At 35.8% G+C, this 17730-nt stretch overlaps 1 protein-coding gene across 9 annotated transcripts in view; it reads left to right on the top strand.

Annotated features, from left to right (window-relative positions):
* Positions 1–11: 11 nt before the first annotated feature.
* Positions 12–17730, top strand: part of LOC107725459 (sorbin and SH3 domain-containing protein 1-like) — a 56047-nt gene continuing 38328 nt past the window's right edge. For all 9 annotated transcript variants that reach the window (XM_016534712.1, XM_016534711.1, XM_016534710.1 and 6 more), the window contains exons 1-5: positions 12–100; positions 13860–13902; positions 15136–15222; positions 15757–15873; positions 16770–16885. In XM_016534712.1, coding sequence (XP_016390198.1) covers positions 15192–15222; positions 15757–15873; positions 16770–16885 — 264 coding nt within the window. In that variant the 5' untranslated portion in view covers positions 12–100; positions 13860–13902; positions 15136–15191. The remainder of the gene's footprint in view (positions 101–13859; positions 13903–15135; positions 15223–15756; positions 15874–16769; positions 16886–17730) is intronic.

Here is a 17730-nt window from a genome sequence, read left to right as displayed (position 1 = left end):
GCTCCATGCACGGGCGAGCGCGAGCGGCGTGCGGTGACCGTCACTGTTCAGCGTGCAGCAGCGTTATCAATACGGAAACCTGGACTGCTTCCTCAGAAAGGTGGGTATTACGCAACGCCTGCTTCATTTTCAGTCATATTCCCAGTGTTTGAATACTTCAGTGATATTTCACATCAAACTAAAACAGAAAGTTTGCGTGTTTACTTCGTCTGGGGCACTATTATTTGGCCCAGGGTTTATTATAATAAACCACAGCAGCCATCCATTGCAGACAAATGTGCAGTGCAGAAGTGCGGCAGCGTGGCTAAGTGTTTCAGTTACTCAGCATTTGTGTTATTATTATATAGTGCTCATTTTATGAGTGTATTGACGGATGTAAAGGGTGAAACTATGAATTGCAGTGTTTATTGAAAGCACGATGTGTCCGATGAAGGAGATGGGATAGAGATTAGGCTATTTATTCCGCAGGAAAAGAGATCTGACTTCGGCTGCACTTGACATCCAAATAAGGAATAGAATAGGATTCACTCGATATGCACAGGGAGCAAGACAGTGAAACGAGACTTCACGAGTTCAATCCATCGTATTGTTGATGGCTTGAAAAAATGAAACGGGACAATTTAAACAGATCTTAGTGATATAACTGTCTGTAGTTGTACAGCAGTGCGGTGTATGCGGCAGATGTATAGTAGATGAACTATGCAGTGGGACGGTTTTTGGTAGATTTGTAATGGTGCACAGATAAAAGCTTTTCACTCTCAGCCTGAGCTTTTTTTTGATGCTATAACCCACCTACATTTAAATATCTCAAATAATATTCTATTCAATTTCTAAACTCTGTAGACACAGTTAGGTACTGCTTTAACTTTTTTTTCATCTTAAGATGGTTTGTGGAACATGTATAGTCTACCGACTCCAGTGATCTACCAGCTAGCTTTATCATGGTCTGCCAGATCAACCTCAGTCTCACAGGCTGGTAGTTTATCGATCATCTCTAGACCACAAATGACCAGCACAATCAAGCTAGAAACCAAGCAGTTTTCCAGAAATATATATTGTTGGTAACTTACCTTCCAGTTTGCATATAAAAAATAACAGTAAATAACAGTAAACGTATAATGAGGCTGACTTCTCTTCTTTATGCAACATTTGTTTCAATTGCATTGTTTGTTTGTCCCACTTTTGCTGATGTATTTTACTTCTCATAATAAAATGTCCACCACACAGGCAATACATTAACCAAAATTCTAAACCCCCTGGAAGAATTATTTAAAAAAATTCTAATAATTTAAATTGAAGACAAAGCAGTATTCCTAAAATTATAATTATTACATTTTAAAATCGAAGGTTGCTCTTGTTCTTTTAAAATTAGTTAACCTGGTTAAATTTACTTTATCGGAATTGAAAACCAGATGTATAAATTTATTAACATAACTTTTAAACTTAATAACATACTTTTCCTGCTTTAAAATAGCAGGTTTTTCTACAATCATTAACACAGGGCAAAATGTTATAACTATAAGTAGTTCTGTTCTGTTCCTTAATAGCATAATGTAGTTGTAATGCAATTAAAGCGCACTGACAAGAGGATTGTACACTGGTAAAAAAGAAAGAACAGTTTGCACCTTAAAACTCACACCCTGTGAAAATTTGTATCTGTGTTCACAGATGTTTCAGCTCAACACCTGTGCCAGACATACATGATGTTATCATCGTCCTCTGGCACAGGAGATATATAGTATTTCACCAAGAGGAAGTGAACAACATTAAAATCTTAAGTAGGTGAGAGACTGCAACATTGTGAGAAGTTCCTGCCAGCGTCTTTGGAAGCCGTCTCCTTACAAAGATAATGAATAATTTGTGTTGCCTGCCTAATATTTTATAAGCTTTGTGTAGACTCATGTTACTGTCTAGTGTGGTGAACAGGCGCCCAAAAGATTGGTGGTGAAACACTGTTTAAATGACAAACTCATTCATTTAATATTGCTGATCTTATAGGATCATCAGGTTGTTACATATAGATCTATACTATAGGCCATGAGACCTCAGGATTTTTAAGTATTTTTACACCTCTGTAAGCACTGATAAAGCCAAAAAAGTTTTTACAGGTTTGTCAAGTTAGTAAAAGCCTTTTTTGTAGAACTGCAATTATGCCAAGACATGATTTGACTGCTAATAACATGCTATTATCCATTTCTCCTAGTGCCATTTGCTGCCACTTCTCATTTCACTGCAATTGAAACACTTGTTAACCAAAAATTAAGCCTTTAGATTTGTCATTGTATGCCCTTAGGCACGTTCTTTGTTTTGCATATTGCTCAAATTGGATAAAAACAGGCAGGAATTGGTAAGAGAGTGAGGGCAGGCGTATGACAGCAGATGGAATGAAGCACTGGACAGAGGAAGTGCTCTGAGTGAGATTAAAATTGCAGGCTTCCCATTCATGGTGGAGTGTGGAGCTCCTGAGTCACTCACGTCTATAGGATTGAGGGGATTACCATATTAATAGTATCCTCTGTTTTTTTACAAGAGGTTATTTGTACTTTGGCCTAATTATGAGATCATGTGTTATGTTGTCTTTATCAGTTACACAGGTGACTTTTAATGATTCTGGAAATCTCCAGCAAATCAGTGAGTGTAGAATATTGCTGTGGTATTTTACAACTGGTAGCCATTTGCCATTACAAATACGTCACAACATGTTCATATTCATGTCCAGTGTCCACTAATAAATTAAGCTGTTTATTTTATTTGCTTAAAAACAAAGCATCCATTCTGCATTATATAACGATTCGTCCAGCCCTCAATTTTTGATTGGTTGAGCGGCGTTTTAAGAGAGCTGAAATAAAGTAAATCCTACAGCAGTTTTAAAGGGGTCATATCATATGATGCTGCTAAAAAGAACATTATTTTGTGTATTTGGTGTAATGAATTGTGTTTATGCGGTTTAAGGTTAAAAAAACACATTATTTTCCACATACTGTACATTGTTTCTCCTCTATGCCCCGCCTTTTTGAAACACGTCGATTTTTACAAAGCTCATCGGTCTGAAAAGCGAGGTGTGCTCTGATTGGCCAGCTATCCAGTGCGTTGTGATTGGCCGAATACCTCAAGTGTGTGACGGAAATGTTTCGTCCCTTACCATACTGTGACGCTGTGTCCCGGAATGACGAGACAAAAACATTAAAACCCATTACAAAACGAGTTTTAACTTCTATAAAGAATATCTCTTTGGGTTTGAGACTTTAGTCTTTGCAACTTTAGGGATCTTATCTATTCACGAACAGCTTGTAACACTCCAAAGAGAAAGGAAAACTTGAAATCGCATCATATGATCCCTTTAAGTTTATTTTCTTGTATTTATATTACTGTAGTTTTTAATAACCTTGTTTTTCTGTTGTACTTTGTTGGATTAAAAACATAAATTTAGTCAAATCTTTCCAAAGTTTACTTACATGAGTAAAGCTGACTTACATTTATACCAAAGTAATTTTTTTAAATAGACCTATTTCTTTTTTTAAATTGAAGTTTAAAGTGCAACAGAAAAGACACATCTTCAAAGTACATTCAAAACTACAATAATATAAATAAAAGAAAACACACAGCCAGGGAGGTATGCTAATAATTATAGAAATACATTTAAAGTTATATATTTTTTAATTTGAGTGGACATTAGTAAAACCACATAAAATATTTTCCAAACAAGTGAGGTAAAATATTATTATGAATTTATTAGAATCTTTCCAAGTTTCCTTACATGAGTGCAGTGCCAAAATAAATGAAACAATGTTTTGCCAAATGTATCTCAAAAAGAACAGTTCAAGTCTATTCTTTTTAAAATTAACATGAAATTGAAAAATAGGTCAATTACTTTGTTTACCAGTAAATATTAATTTGGTAAAGTCCATATGTCCTTCCAACACTGTGTTTACAAGTTATGACAAGTTGCTTTATTCAGTCAATCGTTTCGTTTGAAAGTTCTGATTTATTCAGGAATGAAAAAAGTGAGTGAGTCATTGAATCATTAACTTCGCTGATTAGTGAAAAAATGCTGAAGAATGAAACACCACTAGTGTGTTGCCGTACACAGACGGTTACACAAAGTATCTGGCATTATTGTGTCTAAAATGTCTGTAAATCTTAACTTAATATTTAACTGTTGTTTAAAAGCAATATCACTCTCATTGAGCATGCACGTTCTTAAGCCGATTATGCTTAATAAGCCGAAAACGCACTTGGTCATGTAAACGCGGTAACCCGTTTTCTTTTATCGGAGTAAGGTCATAAACGGCGTAAGCATAAACCGGTCGCAACAGGTAGTTTTTTGCCTCTTACGACATGTAAACGCAATAACCCGCTTTCTGTCGCCTTATTAAAGGTGACTTATTAAAGTGCGCATGTGTGATACGTGACAGGAACGCATCGTTAGTGCAAATTTAAGCGCATCTAGACCGAGCAAACATCTTGCAGTAAAGAAAGAAGGAAATATATCACAAAAGCAGACTTTTTCATGACTCAGAAAATTATAAAAATGTGTTCTCATCTCGTGCAGCAGAAGTAGAAGTGGTTCAGTCACAATGCTGCGTTTATAACTGCATGAGAGGATAATATATGAGCTGTAAGTTTCCCGACATGTTGACTTGTTGCAAGCTTAATTTAACATCACAACTGACGAATGTATGGAATACTCGGAGTCAGATACGCAAATGATTATATTTTGACGTCACTATAGGGAAATAACCTGATTTATTAATGAAGTCATGTAAACGCAGCTTACTTGCGTTGTCAGGTTACTGATGTATGTAAACAGGGAATTTTTTCTCACAATATTTGTGAGTTATCAGCTTACTGTGCATGTAAATGTGCTCAATATCATGCTATTGGTTTGAATGTCTGCATGTTTTGGTTACCTGCATCCTCAGACAATGATTGAGGCGCCCTTGACAGATCATACACCACATCCACTCCCATCCAAACCATTTCAATGTTACACCATGTTGCTTAGCAACCTTCATCTAACCCCATACTTTCCTTCCACCCAATTGACTGCAGTGTGGCTTTGAGTGGCACTTGAAGTGTGCGCGAGTCTGTATGCTTTGTTAGCGATACAAATTTCAAGGTCCGTGTGCACAAAGCAACACGCAAATGCAAACAAGAAGTTGAACAGACCGTCTCTGCTTCAGATTGTGTTGTGCCGACAGATTTTTCTTTTCACCTCTTGCTGCTTTGACAGATTGTGGACCAGCTGGCTTGAGGTCAGTGTTGAGATGATGTTTGCCCGATGAGAGTTCATAGTTTGAGTGCATATCATATTTAGACAGAACGTGACAATGATATGTCAGGGCTTATACGTTATGCATTTCATTTATTTGCCATGTAACACATAGCTGGGACACTCAGTGTGATGAATCTTCAGATAATGTGTTAATATAGTTTTTTTCAGATTGCTGTGAACTATTCATCCTTTCAAGATAGTGTGAAGTCCAAGTGTGTGTGTGTGTGTGTGAATGTGTATGGCTTTGGCTTGCTTTATAAAGGCTGTGCCTGGTGGTGTTGCTCAACACTGAGATTTGGGGTCCTCCATCATTAGGGAAGCACTTGAAATGTCTGGATTATCATAGAGCCGTTTTTAGGTGTGGTTGAATAGTCTACATCCCCTGACAAAATTATCAGGCACCAGTCACATAACTGAGAGGTCTGAAACAGTTGTCTCTGTCTGCATTGCAAGCCTACAATCTCTGTTGGTTAGAATAATATTGATGAATTGCTGGCTGGTGAGATTTCCAGCGCTAAATAGATTTATTGCAAGAAAGAATCCGTAGAAAAACAGATAATGTCCGGTCAGAAAATGACCAATACCTTTTTCATTAAGTTTACAGATATTCCCTTCAACCATAAAACATAACACAATGCAGTGTGATTCAAAATATAGTTAAAACACCTGTGAAAAATCAAAACAGAAAATTCCTTCATAATAACACGGCACTTTGGGATGTATTTTGGACAGATTTTTCTTACTTTGTTTTTGCATTGTACACTGTTATACACTGTGGGCATAACACAGAGCAACTAAAAGCCTACATGTTAATAGTAATAACTAATAATAGTTATGGTTAGTATGTATAAATTTAAGGCCAATGGTGTGACTTTTTTGTGCCATCAATTAATTAATTAATTCCAAAAAAATATATACATTACATATATACAATAACTTACACATGTTCTATGATTATCGTGTTTTTAAATTCTGAATTGGTGTATAAAATCACAAATGTCAGGGTGACACAACTGTATAAATGAAAATGAATTTTTTCAAAAGAAAACCTTAAGTAAATTCTTATGGTAACATTTTACAGTGAGGTTCCATTTGTTAATATTAGTGAACTACATTAGTACTAACAATGAAAAATGCTTCTAAAGCATTTATTAATCTTAGTACATGTTAATTTCAACATTTACTAATACATTATTAAACTCAAAAGTTGTATCTGTTAATATTATTTAATGGACCTGAGCAATGAATTAACATTGAACAGTTGCATTGTTAGTTAATGTTAGTTAATGTGTTAATCAGCATCAACATTAATCAACATCAAAACTAATGGAACCTTACTGTAAAATGTTAGCATTCTTATAATCTTTTATTATTCCTTTTTTTTTGGAACTTGGAACATTATTATTATTTTTTGCTCTTATATGTCATCAACCCTTATGTGTCACATCCTGAGCTGTTCACTAAGGTGCCAAAATTCAGTATTCCAGATCTCAGTCTGGTCCATTTTTATTTTTATTACCTACAGAATAAATCCCTGCATGCCTTATGAGCTTTGTCAGTCATTCGATATCAAAAGCCGCCCCGTTACGCACTGCTTTGTATCCCAAGTGTGAAACTCATTATCATTGCCCCATCTGTCCTTCTAGAACATCCATGCTGCGTACAAAGGCTTTTTTTCTGGCTTGGGCTGCGGTTGATGCTGTGCCGCGTACCCCTCCCTCTGTGGCTGCCTGTTGTCCTGGTCAGCAAATGCCGAGGCCTGCGAGGGCCAGACCCGGAGACTTTGACTCATCTATACACAGCTGTGCACTACAACATCTTCCAGACATAATGGGCTTCTGTATTCCATGATGTAATATCAGTTGTTATTTTAAATGTCACTCTGTATCAGATGGCATGAACGCTGACTGTTTTACTGGTGAAGATGTGCTATAAGTGTTTGGTAGTGGTACGGAAATGTTTATTAGTAATAAAGCCAGGTGATTGTGAGAGGAAAATATAATAGTTGTTAATTTTAGTAATTGGTAGTCTTTGCTAAGGAACAGTTTGTTAATCATGGAAAAAATTTGTATTGTAGCATCTAGCTGCTTTATTATTACTCTTACATATATGAACATTAGCATTATAATGGTTATTGTGATGTTATAGTCATATAATATATAGTAAATTATTATTTTATATATTATGTTATTAGTTTTCAGTTTGCCGTCTTAAAGGTATAGTTTACCCAAAAATGAAATTGTCATCATTTACTCATCCTTTAGTTGTTTCAAAACTGTATGAGTGTCTTTCTTCTGTTGAACATAAAATAATTTGGATATAATATAATTTGGCAGAATGTGGGTAACCAAACAGTTGCTGGTCCCCATTGACTTCCATAATATGGAAAAAAATACTAAGTCAGTGGGGACCAGAAACTGTTTGGTTATCAACATTCCTCAAAATATCTTTTGTGTGTGTGTGTGTGTGTGTGTGTGTGTGTGTGTTTGTGTTCAGCAGAAGAAAGAAATCTACTGTTTCTACTGAAAGAAATCTGAACGAAAGCTACAGTTTGCATGACTTTTTTAAATGAGTTTAATTATTTTTTAACTAATTTTTAATTTAATCATTTAAAATGTGATAATTTAAATTAATTGTCCTGATAAAAACTTAAATGGTCTAGATCCCATGACACAATCCAGTTTCATTGTAACAGTTCTAAGAATATAAAACTTACCATTCAAAAGTTTGAGGTTGGTAAACTTTTAATGTTTTTAAAGTATTTTATGCAGACCAAAGCTGCATTTATTTGATAAAAACTATAGTAACAGTAATATTGTGAAATATTACAATTTAAAATGTCTTATTATTAACTGTTGTGCTGCTTATTTTTTAAATATTCTTTGATGATTATAAATGTAAAAAAAAACAGCAAAATTTTTTGTAAAATTATGTAAAAGTATTTATTGTTACTTTTGATTAATTTTAGTATGTCCTTGCTGAATAAAAGTATACATTTCTTAAATATATAGGCCTATATTACTGACCCCAAACTTTTAAACAGCGTATATCACTATGTAATATTTCAAATTAAATATATATACAAGTATACAATATTATATACAAGTTATAATATTGTATACTTGTATATATATTTAATTTGAAATATTACATATGCCCAAGATTAAAGATAAACTAAAAAATAATTGTAAAGTTCCCCTTATTTACACTGTTTTAAATAATTTAATGTTATGCATTTATTTTTTTAAATGAATTTAGATGTCATGGAGAGTAAAGTGCTTGTCCTAAACTATTGACCACATCACATGAAAACCATCACACACACACACACACACACACACACATAATAATAAAAAAATAAAATCGAATTACTCATTACACACAAACACTTAATAATCAACTAACTAATCGTGTTAATATAGGAATTAACTAAGTTACTAATAATAGGACCAGAATAAATGTAAATAAAACAGTTAAACAAGGAAACTATACTGTAATTATTCATATCCCTGTGCATGCTGGGAAAAGGACAAATAAACTGCAAAAATATATATTTTTTCTGTGCAGGTCTATTTGAAATGCATTAATTGAACTCAACAGCTTGGTGGGTCAACTTCAAAAATCTGAGTATTTTTGTAATAGAAAAACTGCTTTGATATGCATTATTTGTGTTCCTGAAAGCCCATAGGAGTTCAGAATAGTAAATAAAGCAAAATAAGCTCACAAATCGTTGACTATTAGCATTAATCATCAGCATTAATATTATCTACACCTGTATTTGTTTTGTTGGAGAAATTAGCTCCCTTTTCAGTTGTTCATCACCTTTTCTATTATTCCGTAATATAGCTGAGAGGTTTCTCTGACAGTAATGTCATGCTTGGGAAAAAAGACCTGTGTAGATGAATGGTGGCTGAGGCAAATACCACAGTTGAATACATTTCCTTTTATGATGGCGTTGTTTAAATGTGTTGAGAGTATGACAGTCTAGGCCTCCGTCCAGTGTGTCTGCTGAAGATGTTTACAGTACTGATGGGCTATTCTCAATTAAACACCCACGGTTGTTCTTCTACAGCGCTACTCTCGAGCCATGTTTGGAGCTGTTTGCTGTGATCCTGGTGAGCTTTACTCTCTCTCTGTCCCCCTCTGCCATTTGTTGACAAAGCAGAAGTCAAACTGTGTTATGTAAGAGCCCCCCTCCTCTCCGGCCCCCTCGCTCCGGCTACAGCAGGCCCCTTGTAGATCTCCTTTGTGTATTAAAGCTGGACTCTTTAAAAGCTGTCATGGAAATAAAATGAGGCAATCCCCAGAGATTCTTGGGTGGAATATCACGGTTCTTTTTCTTGTGTCACCCCCTTTATTATTTTAAGAGGACTGGCATAAAACACAAAACAGTGCGGGATGTACATGATGACCTTCAGCTGTGCTTTAGAATCTAATGCTGTGACTTATTCATTTTGTGATGGTTGGAGAGTTCTCACAGATTTTATTTGAAAAGTCTTTTATTTAGCCAATAGTTCTGCCATCAAAATCCGGAATATCTGGCTGAATTTCACAGGGTTTTGCCAAGTTCTTAAAAGGCTTTCAGCAGCATTATTGATATGTGGAAAATTTTAGAAGTTCACAAGACCGAGGTGTTGCTCACAGAAATAAACTGGTAGAAGGGAGGGAATTTAGCAAAGAATGCTCACCAAAGGGACCCTTAATTTTTTCATAAGTTGTCTACACTGAAAATAATAACCCAAACATGTACTTTATGTAATAATGTCTGAATTAGTTGTTTTTATTAGTCAAAAATGTGCATTTAAATTTTTTTGTTATGTTAGCAAGCAATGTTAAATAATGTGTGTGTGTATATATATATTTAACATCAACCTAAATCAAGCAAAACAAACTTCAAATAGTTACCACTTTACAGTGTGTTATAAATAATATTCTGAATTAAAAACAGACTGTGGCTGAAAATTGGGGTGAGTAGCTAGTATGCTACATGATAATTGCAATTTAGGAGAAAAGCTCATAAATGCGTGTTAGCAGGATGAGGTATTTTATTTAATCATTATTTCATCTGTGGTTGCCAGATGATAAGATGGAACATAAAATGTAAACACTAATGTACATAACTGATAACAAAAAGTAAATGTATGGCTTTTCAGTGTAAATTATAAAATGACTTTATAAAGTGTCCCGTTAAGTGTCCGATCTATTACAGTTTTTTTTTACCGAAGCAAACAGTTAACCAAATTAACAAGTTTTTACCATAACATTTTAAAAATCTTTTACTGTTTAAAATGATTTATATCTTGATATATATCTTTACAGTCACTGAGTTTAATTTTTGTAAAAAAAAGTTTGTCTTTATAAATTAATTTAAAAATAAATAAAAGACTTTCAGTGAGCTAAAACGTTCAGAAATGTAAGAGACTCCGTGGAGATATTGATTTATTGAGCTACTAAGTGCCCCTGCAGGACTCCCCTTTTCTCACCAATAGCTACATGAGCCAAAACTGTGGACCTGAGAGTTACAGCTTGGCCTTGAGTGAGATTTGAGCCAGTCTTTTGGTTCTGAAACAAAGACTTGGACCCATGTCTGACATGAGCCTTTCCACAGTTGCTCTGTTTTACAGCTTTGCCCCGAGAAGGCCAGCTGGACTGAGTGCAGCAGTTACCAGGCACAATGCAACAAGTTTCCAGCAATTTGTCTGTTCATATGATTTGTCTGTTTGAACACAAAGCTGTTGCATGACATTACAAAATACAGCCGATTAAAGATATTTGATATAATGTACAGTTATGGGGAGCATGATTTTGGACTAATGAGAGGCCATTTGTTGTGGTCATGGCTGGCTTGGAAAAATAATAAGATTGAAGTTTTTATTGTTATTGTTTTATTGTTTATTGTTTTATTATTTTTTTGTTGTGTCATTCTTGGTTAGCACACTTTTTTTAAGATTAATTTCCTAGGATATTTCTAGCATGCCTTTTAAATCTATCTGAATGACTATACTGGATCTATTTTATTTTTAGCGGACTGGATGGAGACTGTAATCATCATAAGTGTTTTTAATACACTAGAGTGGCCTGAACTGTCAAGTGTTCATGCCTTTGACCTTGATATGACCACCCAGGTCACTGTTTACTGTGAGAAAGTTGTGTCTAGTCCAACTTGGCCCAAGCCCTATTCTGATACCCTTCAAATCAAACAGTCAACAGTCCGTACTTTATCATATTAGTATGACAAACGTCCAGATTTATAACATATTTGGTCTATTATCTTACAGTTATCTTAATATAGTTCATAGCCTCATAAGGTGCTTGGCATGCCAGACAGGGATGGAGAGGTGGATGGAAAGCAGGATGCTGTAATTCATTCATCACATGCTAAGTAGGTGCCACATTCCCAGGTGGCAGGTGCTGACAGGAACATCTTGGTAGTTGAAAGAGGCAAAGCATTGTTAAGTTTCAGTTCTTTGAAGAGAATAGAACATGATAGTCTGGATTTGTATGATAGGCCCCAACAAAGGACATTTAAAAGGGCACCCTCAATGTTTGGGTGTTTGTTAGGTCTTTAAACCAAGTTAAGCTCAGCTGAAGTCCTCTGAAGGTGAAGGTCCTTACAGGTAAGCCGTGTCGGTATGATATTAACAAGATTAATATGTAAAAATAAATCAGTTTCAGATATGATTATTGACTGTTATGGCTTTGGATTTAGTAAAACACCTCAAAGCTTAAGTTAAATCAGGATTATTAGCATATCTTCTACAAAGGCAGCATGTGGAGCAATTCAGAGTATTAAGGATCCTGAAACCGTGTGACTCTTGACTGATGGATTGATGCATGCAGCTGTTTTTGTTGGACCTGTTTTTAAATTTACAATGGAAAGTGATTCCCACTTATCCAATTCAGTATGCTATATAAACGTTTAAAATAAACCGCATATTTGTGTATTATTGAATTACAAAATTGCTGTTACGCAACTATTCAACAACTCCAAATTTAGGACGATATCCATTTTCAAGTGGGTAAATCCAGTGCTAACAGTCTTTTCTGTAAACATCTGAGAGAGTCTTCTATCTAGGCTATATTTTTTATATAGGCCTACCATTAGTGTTGTCAAAAGACCCGGTACTTCGGTACCAAGTTTACCGACCGCTACCGCGTTTTATTCGGGAATTTAATCCCGCGGTGCAAAAAATCTGGTCGGGAGAGCTGCGGGAATGCAGACCTCTAACTCCTATCTCTCCCACTCCAACAGCGCTTGGATTAAATGAAAGTATAGTCAAATTTTTTAATTAGCATGTTTTTGTGTTTTGCTTTGGTACCGAAATTGGTACCGAGAACCGTGGATTTTCACTGGTATTGGTACCGAATACTGAAATGTTGGTACCGTGACAACACTACCTACCATATAATTTAATTAAAATATAGGCTCCATTAAATTATCTAAGTTTAATTATTTGGCTAATTAACTGGTTCTGATTTCCTATAGACAGCAACTGTAGGCTATAATCAGTCAATGAGACAGAGCACCTCGCATAGAGACAGATGGTTAATGTTTACATTGGGATTCATTAGAAATATTACAGGAATATCTGCAATTATCCAGGACTTCTGTAATATTTTGTATGTATAAAGAAAGCTCTCGTTTGGCAAATAGTAATAAGTATCTAAAATACTAATCATTATCTGATTTGGCAGACACTTTCGTCCAAAGTGGCTTACTCATGGGGACAGGAGAGCTGTCAATCAATAAATTGGAAAAAAAAGTAACTTGCGTTACTTATTTGAAAGAGTAACGCAGATATTCTCTTGTAAATTAAAAAGTAATGCGTTACTTTACTAGTTACTTGAAAAAAGTAATCTGATTACGTAACTTGCATTACTTGTAATGCGTTACCCCCAACACTGCTCATTTGTTACAGGGCAGAAACAGAGGGATAGAGTGCTAGAGGGATATCCATTGGCAGCTACTGAAACATATACATTTTCACTGACCCATATTTTCTTACTCAGCCAATGTTCTGTAACGGGTCACTTTGTATCTTGTTTCAGTGTGAACCACAGCCATAGGTGTGACACATCAGTTAGTCAGTCTCCTCATTCATCAGCACCCTCACACTTGCCATGTTAGTTGGATTGTTTGTAACATTATTCCGGTCGAAATTTCACATTCCAGCCAATCAGGTTGTTTTTAAATATTTATATTCAGAGCCATTGAGATCAGGCCTAAATATACAAAGCAAGTCAAGCTAGCAGGGCAGTTTTTTTTTTTTTTGTGATCACTGTTTAATTGTCATACTTTTTGCTAGGGCTGTGCAGTAGGACAATATATATCATGATAACATTTCTCAAATTGTGAAATAAGATGTTGGTCATATCGCCCACTCCCATTTTTTGCACTAGCTTTTTTTTGCAGTTGTAAACATGCTAAGGAACATACCATGGAGGTGTTGTTGTTGACTTGCTGAAATCTTGATTTTCAGCCACTCAATATTCTTTGTTCTCTTTCCTAATGACATGCTGAGCAACATTGTTCCCTGTCTCAGCATCTCCCTTCATCTCTCCTTTCGCCCATTTTCATTTGCAGGGCTCTCCAGCAGAGGGCACAGGGAAATTTGATGCAGCCCCTGGTAAGTGTGCCACACTTTCAGTATCTCCGTCCAGTTTCTTGACGTTATGCAGGCCTGGCTGGCCTTTATTTACAGTTATATGGGCATGAATGAAACATGCAAAACAAAACAATTGCAACACAGATAAAGAAAACAACATAAATAATATTAAAACAGCAAAAGGCAATTTAAACAGCTGTTTTCTCTGCATGCAAGTTTTAAATCTGTGCATATAGTCTCATACAGTACACTATATGATATTGTTTAAGCCTGTTTTAAAACACTAATACATAAAAGGCAGTAACAAGGAATGAATAATAGCTGTCTAATGTCTTGATGCAGGAGGCTCATGAGTAAGCAATCACACACAGACTCTCTCTGTCTTTCTCTCTGGCTTGAGTCATTGTTGAATCAGTATTCTCACTGCCAGGCCCCCTATTTCCTTCCGTTCATCCATCTTTTCTTGATATTTGTGCCAGCCTTCGGAGAACACTGTGATTACAATCTTCCTAGGACTTAAAGGGGTCCTATTATGCTCTTTTACAAAGCCTTGATTTTGTTTTAGGGGTGTCCTAGAACATGCTCTCATGATTGGTGGTTCGAAAAACACATTATTTTTCACATAATTTACATTATTAAAATACCTTTCTCCCCAGCCTGGCACAAACGGCTCGATTAGTTCCGGCTTTGATGAAGGTCCACCTTCCGAAAAACAAAATGTGTCGTGATTGGTTAGCTGTCCCAGTGCGTTGTGATTGGCGAACAGCGTAGATGGTGTTTCATTACTGCCACGCCCCTTGCTCCATCTTTCAACAAAAACTTTTGGGCGAATCCGGCACCGTACTCCCTCATGTTGTGAAAGCTGTCCTCAGTAAAATACGCAGCACACAATAGCAAATTGGGGTTCCGTTCCTTGTAGTTCTTGAAAAGGGATTTTTAAAAAACGAAATATCTCCCTTTGGAGTGGACTTTGAGATTTGTAACTTTCTAGATCTTTTTTATGCCCAAACATACACACTGACTAAAATTAAAAAAGTGAAAAAGCATAATAGGACCCCTTTAAAAAGCCCTGGGGTCTCTATATGAGCATTATTAGAGCTGTTGTTCTCAATAAAGTCTAACAAATAACTCAGTAAAAACTAATGCAGTGCTTCTCAATGGGTGGGTCATGACCCAAAATGTCACAAATGTCACATGACCCAAATTTCTTTTGCTGTTCTCCACATCTCACGTATGGTTGTATGTGTTTTGCAGCACGTCCACCCTGTCGGCGCACTGTATCTGCTGTGCGAGTAACTCCTTTGAGGACCATGAAGAGTTCCCCTGATCTCATGCCTACTGGTAAGAGCAGCATTTGTAGGATTTGGGGGACTAACATAATATCAAATGTGACCCTGGACCACAAAACCAGTCATAAGGGAGAATTTTTTGAAATTTGAAATCTGAAAGCTGAATAAATAAGTTTTCCATTGATGTATGATTTGTTAGGATAGGACAATATCTGGCTGAGAAACAACTATTCAACAACAACAACATAAAAAAAAAATCAAAATATTGAGAAAATCACCTTTAAAGGTGTCCAAATGAAGTTCTTAGCAATGCATGTAACTAATCAAAAATAAAGTTTTGATATATTTACGGTAGGAAAATTACAAAATATCTTCATGGAACATGATCTTTACTTAATATCCTAATGATTTATGGCATAAAATAAAAATAGATAATTTTGACCCATGTATATTGTTGGCTATTGCTACAAATATACCCGTGCTACTTATGACTGGTTTTGTGGTCCAGGGTAACAAATGAGTAATATGAAACTTTATTTAGAGCTTTGAAAAGATAAAATCAGTTTCTTTGCTTATGTTTTTGCAGTGCTGGACCCTACCCGTGTTTGCAAGGGCAAGGGTGCTGTTACTTTGAGGGCCACACTAGTGCACATCGATGATGAGGACAGCACAAGCCAAGAGCTATCCAAGAACGCTGCCAAAAGTGAGTTGGAAAGGCAGGATTTGTCGATAGGAGAGTGCTCTGAATATATTGCACAAAGCAGGACAGTGCCAGACTAATTGTTGTGTGCTGTCATAATGTTACTTAGGATATGATTGTAGCTGCAGATAATGTGCACTAAAAAGTGCTTTTATTTTTTTCTGTACCCCCATTAACTGGAAAGATCTCTGTTTACAGGAATGGTGCTTTCTTGAGTTTCCTCTTTTCCTATTAATGAAAAGGTTCATGTTATGTTATTTTGACAGTCAGTGGGCATGGTGTGGTTAGTTGCTAAATTGCACAGTAAATTATAGAGACAAATTAGTATTTTTTTGTGGAACATATACAGCATTGTCTGACAGTCAACTTCATTGCTCAAATAACTTTCAGTGAATGTTCATATTTGCAGGGGATAATCAAAGACGTCTTTTGTTCACACCCACTTTGAGCTGTGGAAATGGAAACCTTCAGCGTGGACGTTTTCAACATCTCCATGTTGGGACTATCCTGGCTAACTGCCAGCACTTGGGAGAGATGTCTTAATTGTTGTTGTGCCTGAATAAAAAGGCCATTGGAACAAACACTTCTTACAGTGGGTTCAATGGTCCCATTGTTCTTCTGACAAAGTTCAGAGAATCGTTTTTTTCCAGTCATAAATTAGCATCTCAGTGGATGAAGTCTTTCTGTGGGGTTCAATTCTGACAGATTCTGGCTGGTGATTCGTTTAATGGAGGATTAAGGAATTTGTTGTGGCATAAATTGTGGTTAGTTCTGGAAACAAACAGGTTTGCTGCCAAGTGGAGGCAGCTTTATTTCACGTTTATGCCTTTTTAGGTTTTAAAAGTGCCTTGGAGATTGGCTGATCCTTTGAGAATCCAAACTGTTTGGATTTGTTACAGGTGGATGGCTTGGTGCGGTCAATGGAGATGCCACAGAAACAAATCTGGCTGAGAGAAGTGTAAACAACACCGGAGCTGATTTAAATTCAACTCAAGTCAATGAGACACCAACAAAGGTGAGTCACCATGTCTGAACTTCGTTCCTTTTTAGCAATGCTTTGCTTTATTGCAAAAATGCCATTTAGAGATTGATATCAGTGCTAATTAATCAGCTCGATCCCAAGATCTCTGGAGACACTTAGGAACTCCTCAATCTTAAAATCATTTAAATGAGTGCAGTGAAAGAATGTTGTCGATATTTTACAAGCAAGATGACATTTCTTTTTTTTTATTTGCATTATCATCTATAATGGTATAGATCCAAGGTGATCGGTTATGTATCCCTAAAGGTATTCTAGGGAATTAGTGGAGAAGTTACTTGAAAAATGTATGTAATTTCTGACTATTAACTAACTTTTAACTAGTGATTTGTTAAGCAAGTGTTGTTATTGTTACCTAAAACTATTACTGTTAAAATAATAAATTTTTTATTTGAAAAAAACTGAAATAACATAAAAATAATACATTAAAAACCTAGAAATGCAACTAACTGAAAAAGTTGAATAAGCTGAAGTACTAAAATTACTAAAACTTAAAAATAGATTAAAGCTGAGTAGAACACTGACAAAAACACATAACAAAATGACTAAAACTTAAAGGGATAGTTCACCCCAAAAAATTCTGTCATTAATTACTCACCCTCATGTTGTTCCAAACCCGTAAGACCTTCGTTCATCTTCAGAACACGAATTAAGATATTTTTGATGAAATGTGAGAGCTCTCAGACCCTGAGACAATTTATCTGAAGTTGAGCCACTGATGTCACATGGTTTTACCGATGTCCTTGCTACGTTTCTGGACCTGGGAACATTTCAGTTGCGTTGCTGTCTCTGCAGGGTCTGAGCGCTCTCACATTTCCTCA

The sequence above is a fragment of the Sinocyclocheilus rhinocerous genome, unplaced genomic scaffold (genome assembly GCF_001515625.1).
Source record: "Sinocyclocheilus rhinocerous isolate Xijiao unplaced genomic scaffold, SAMN03320098_v1.1 scaffold366, whole genome shotgun sequence".
NCBI classification, from domain to species: domain Eukaryota; kingdom Metazoa; phylum Chordata; class Actinopteri; order Cypriniformes; family Cyprinidae; genus Sinocyclocheilus; species Sinocyclocheilus rhinocerous.
The sequence above is the reverse complement of the archived record's forward strand: the minus strand, read 5'-3'. Positions and strand labels throughout refer to the sequence as shown.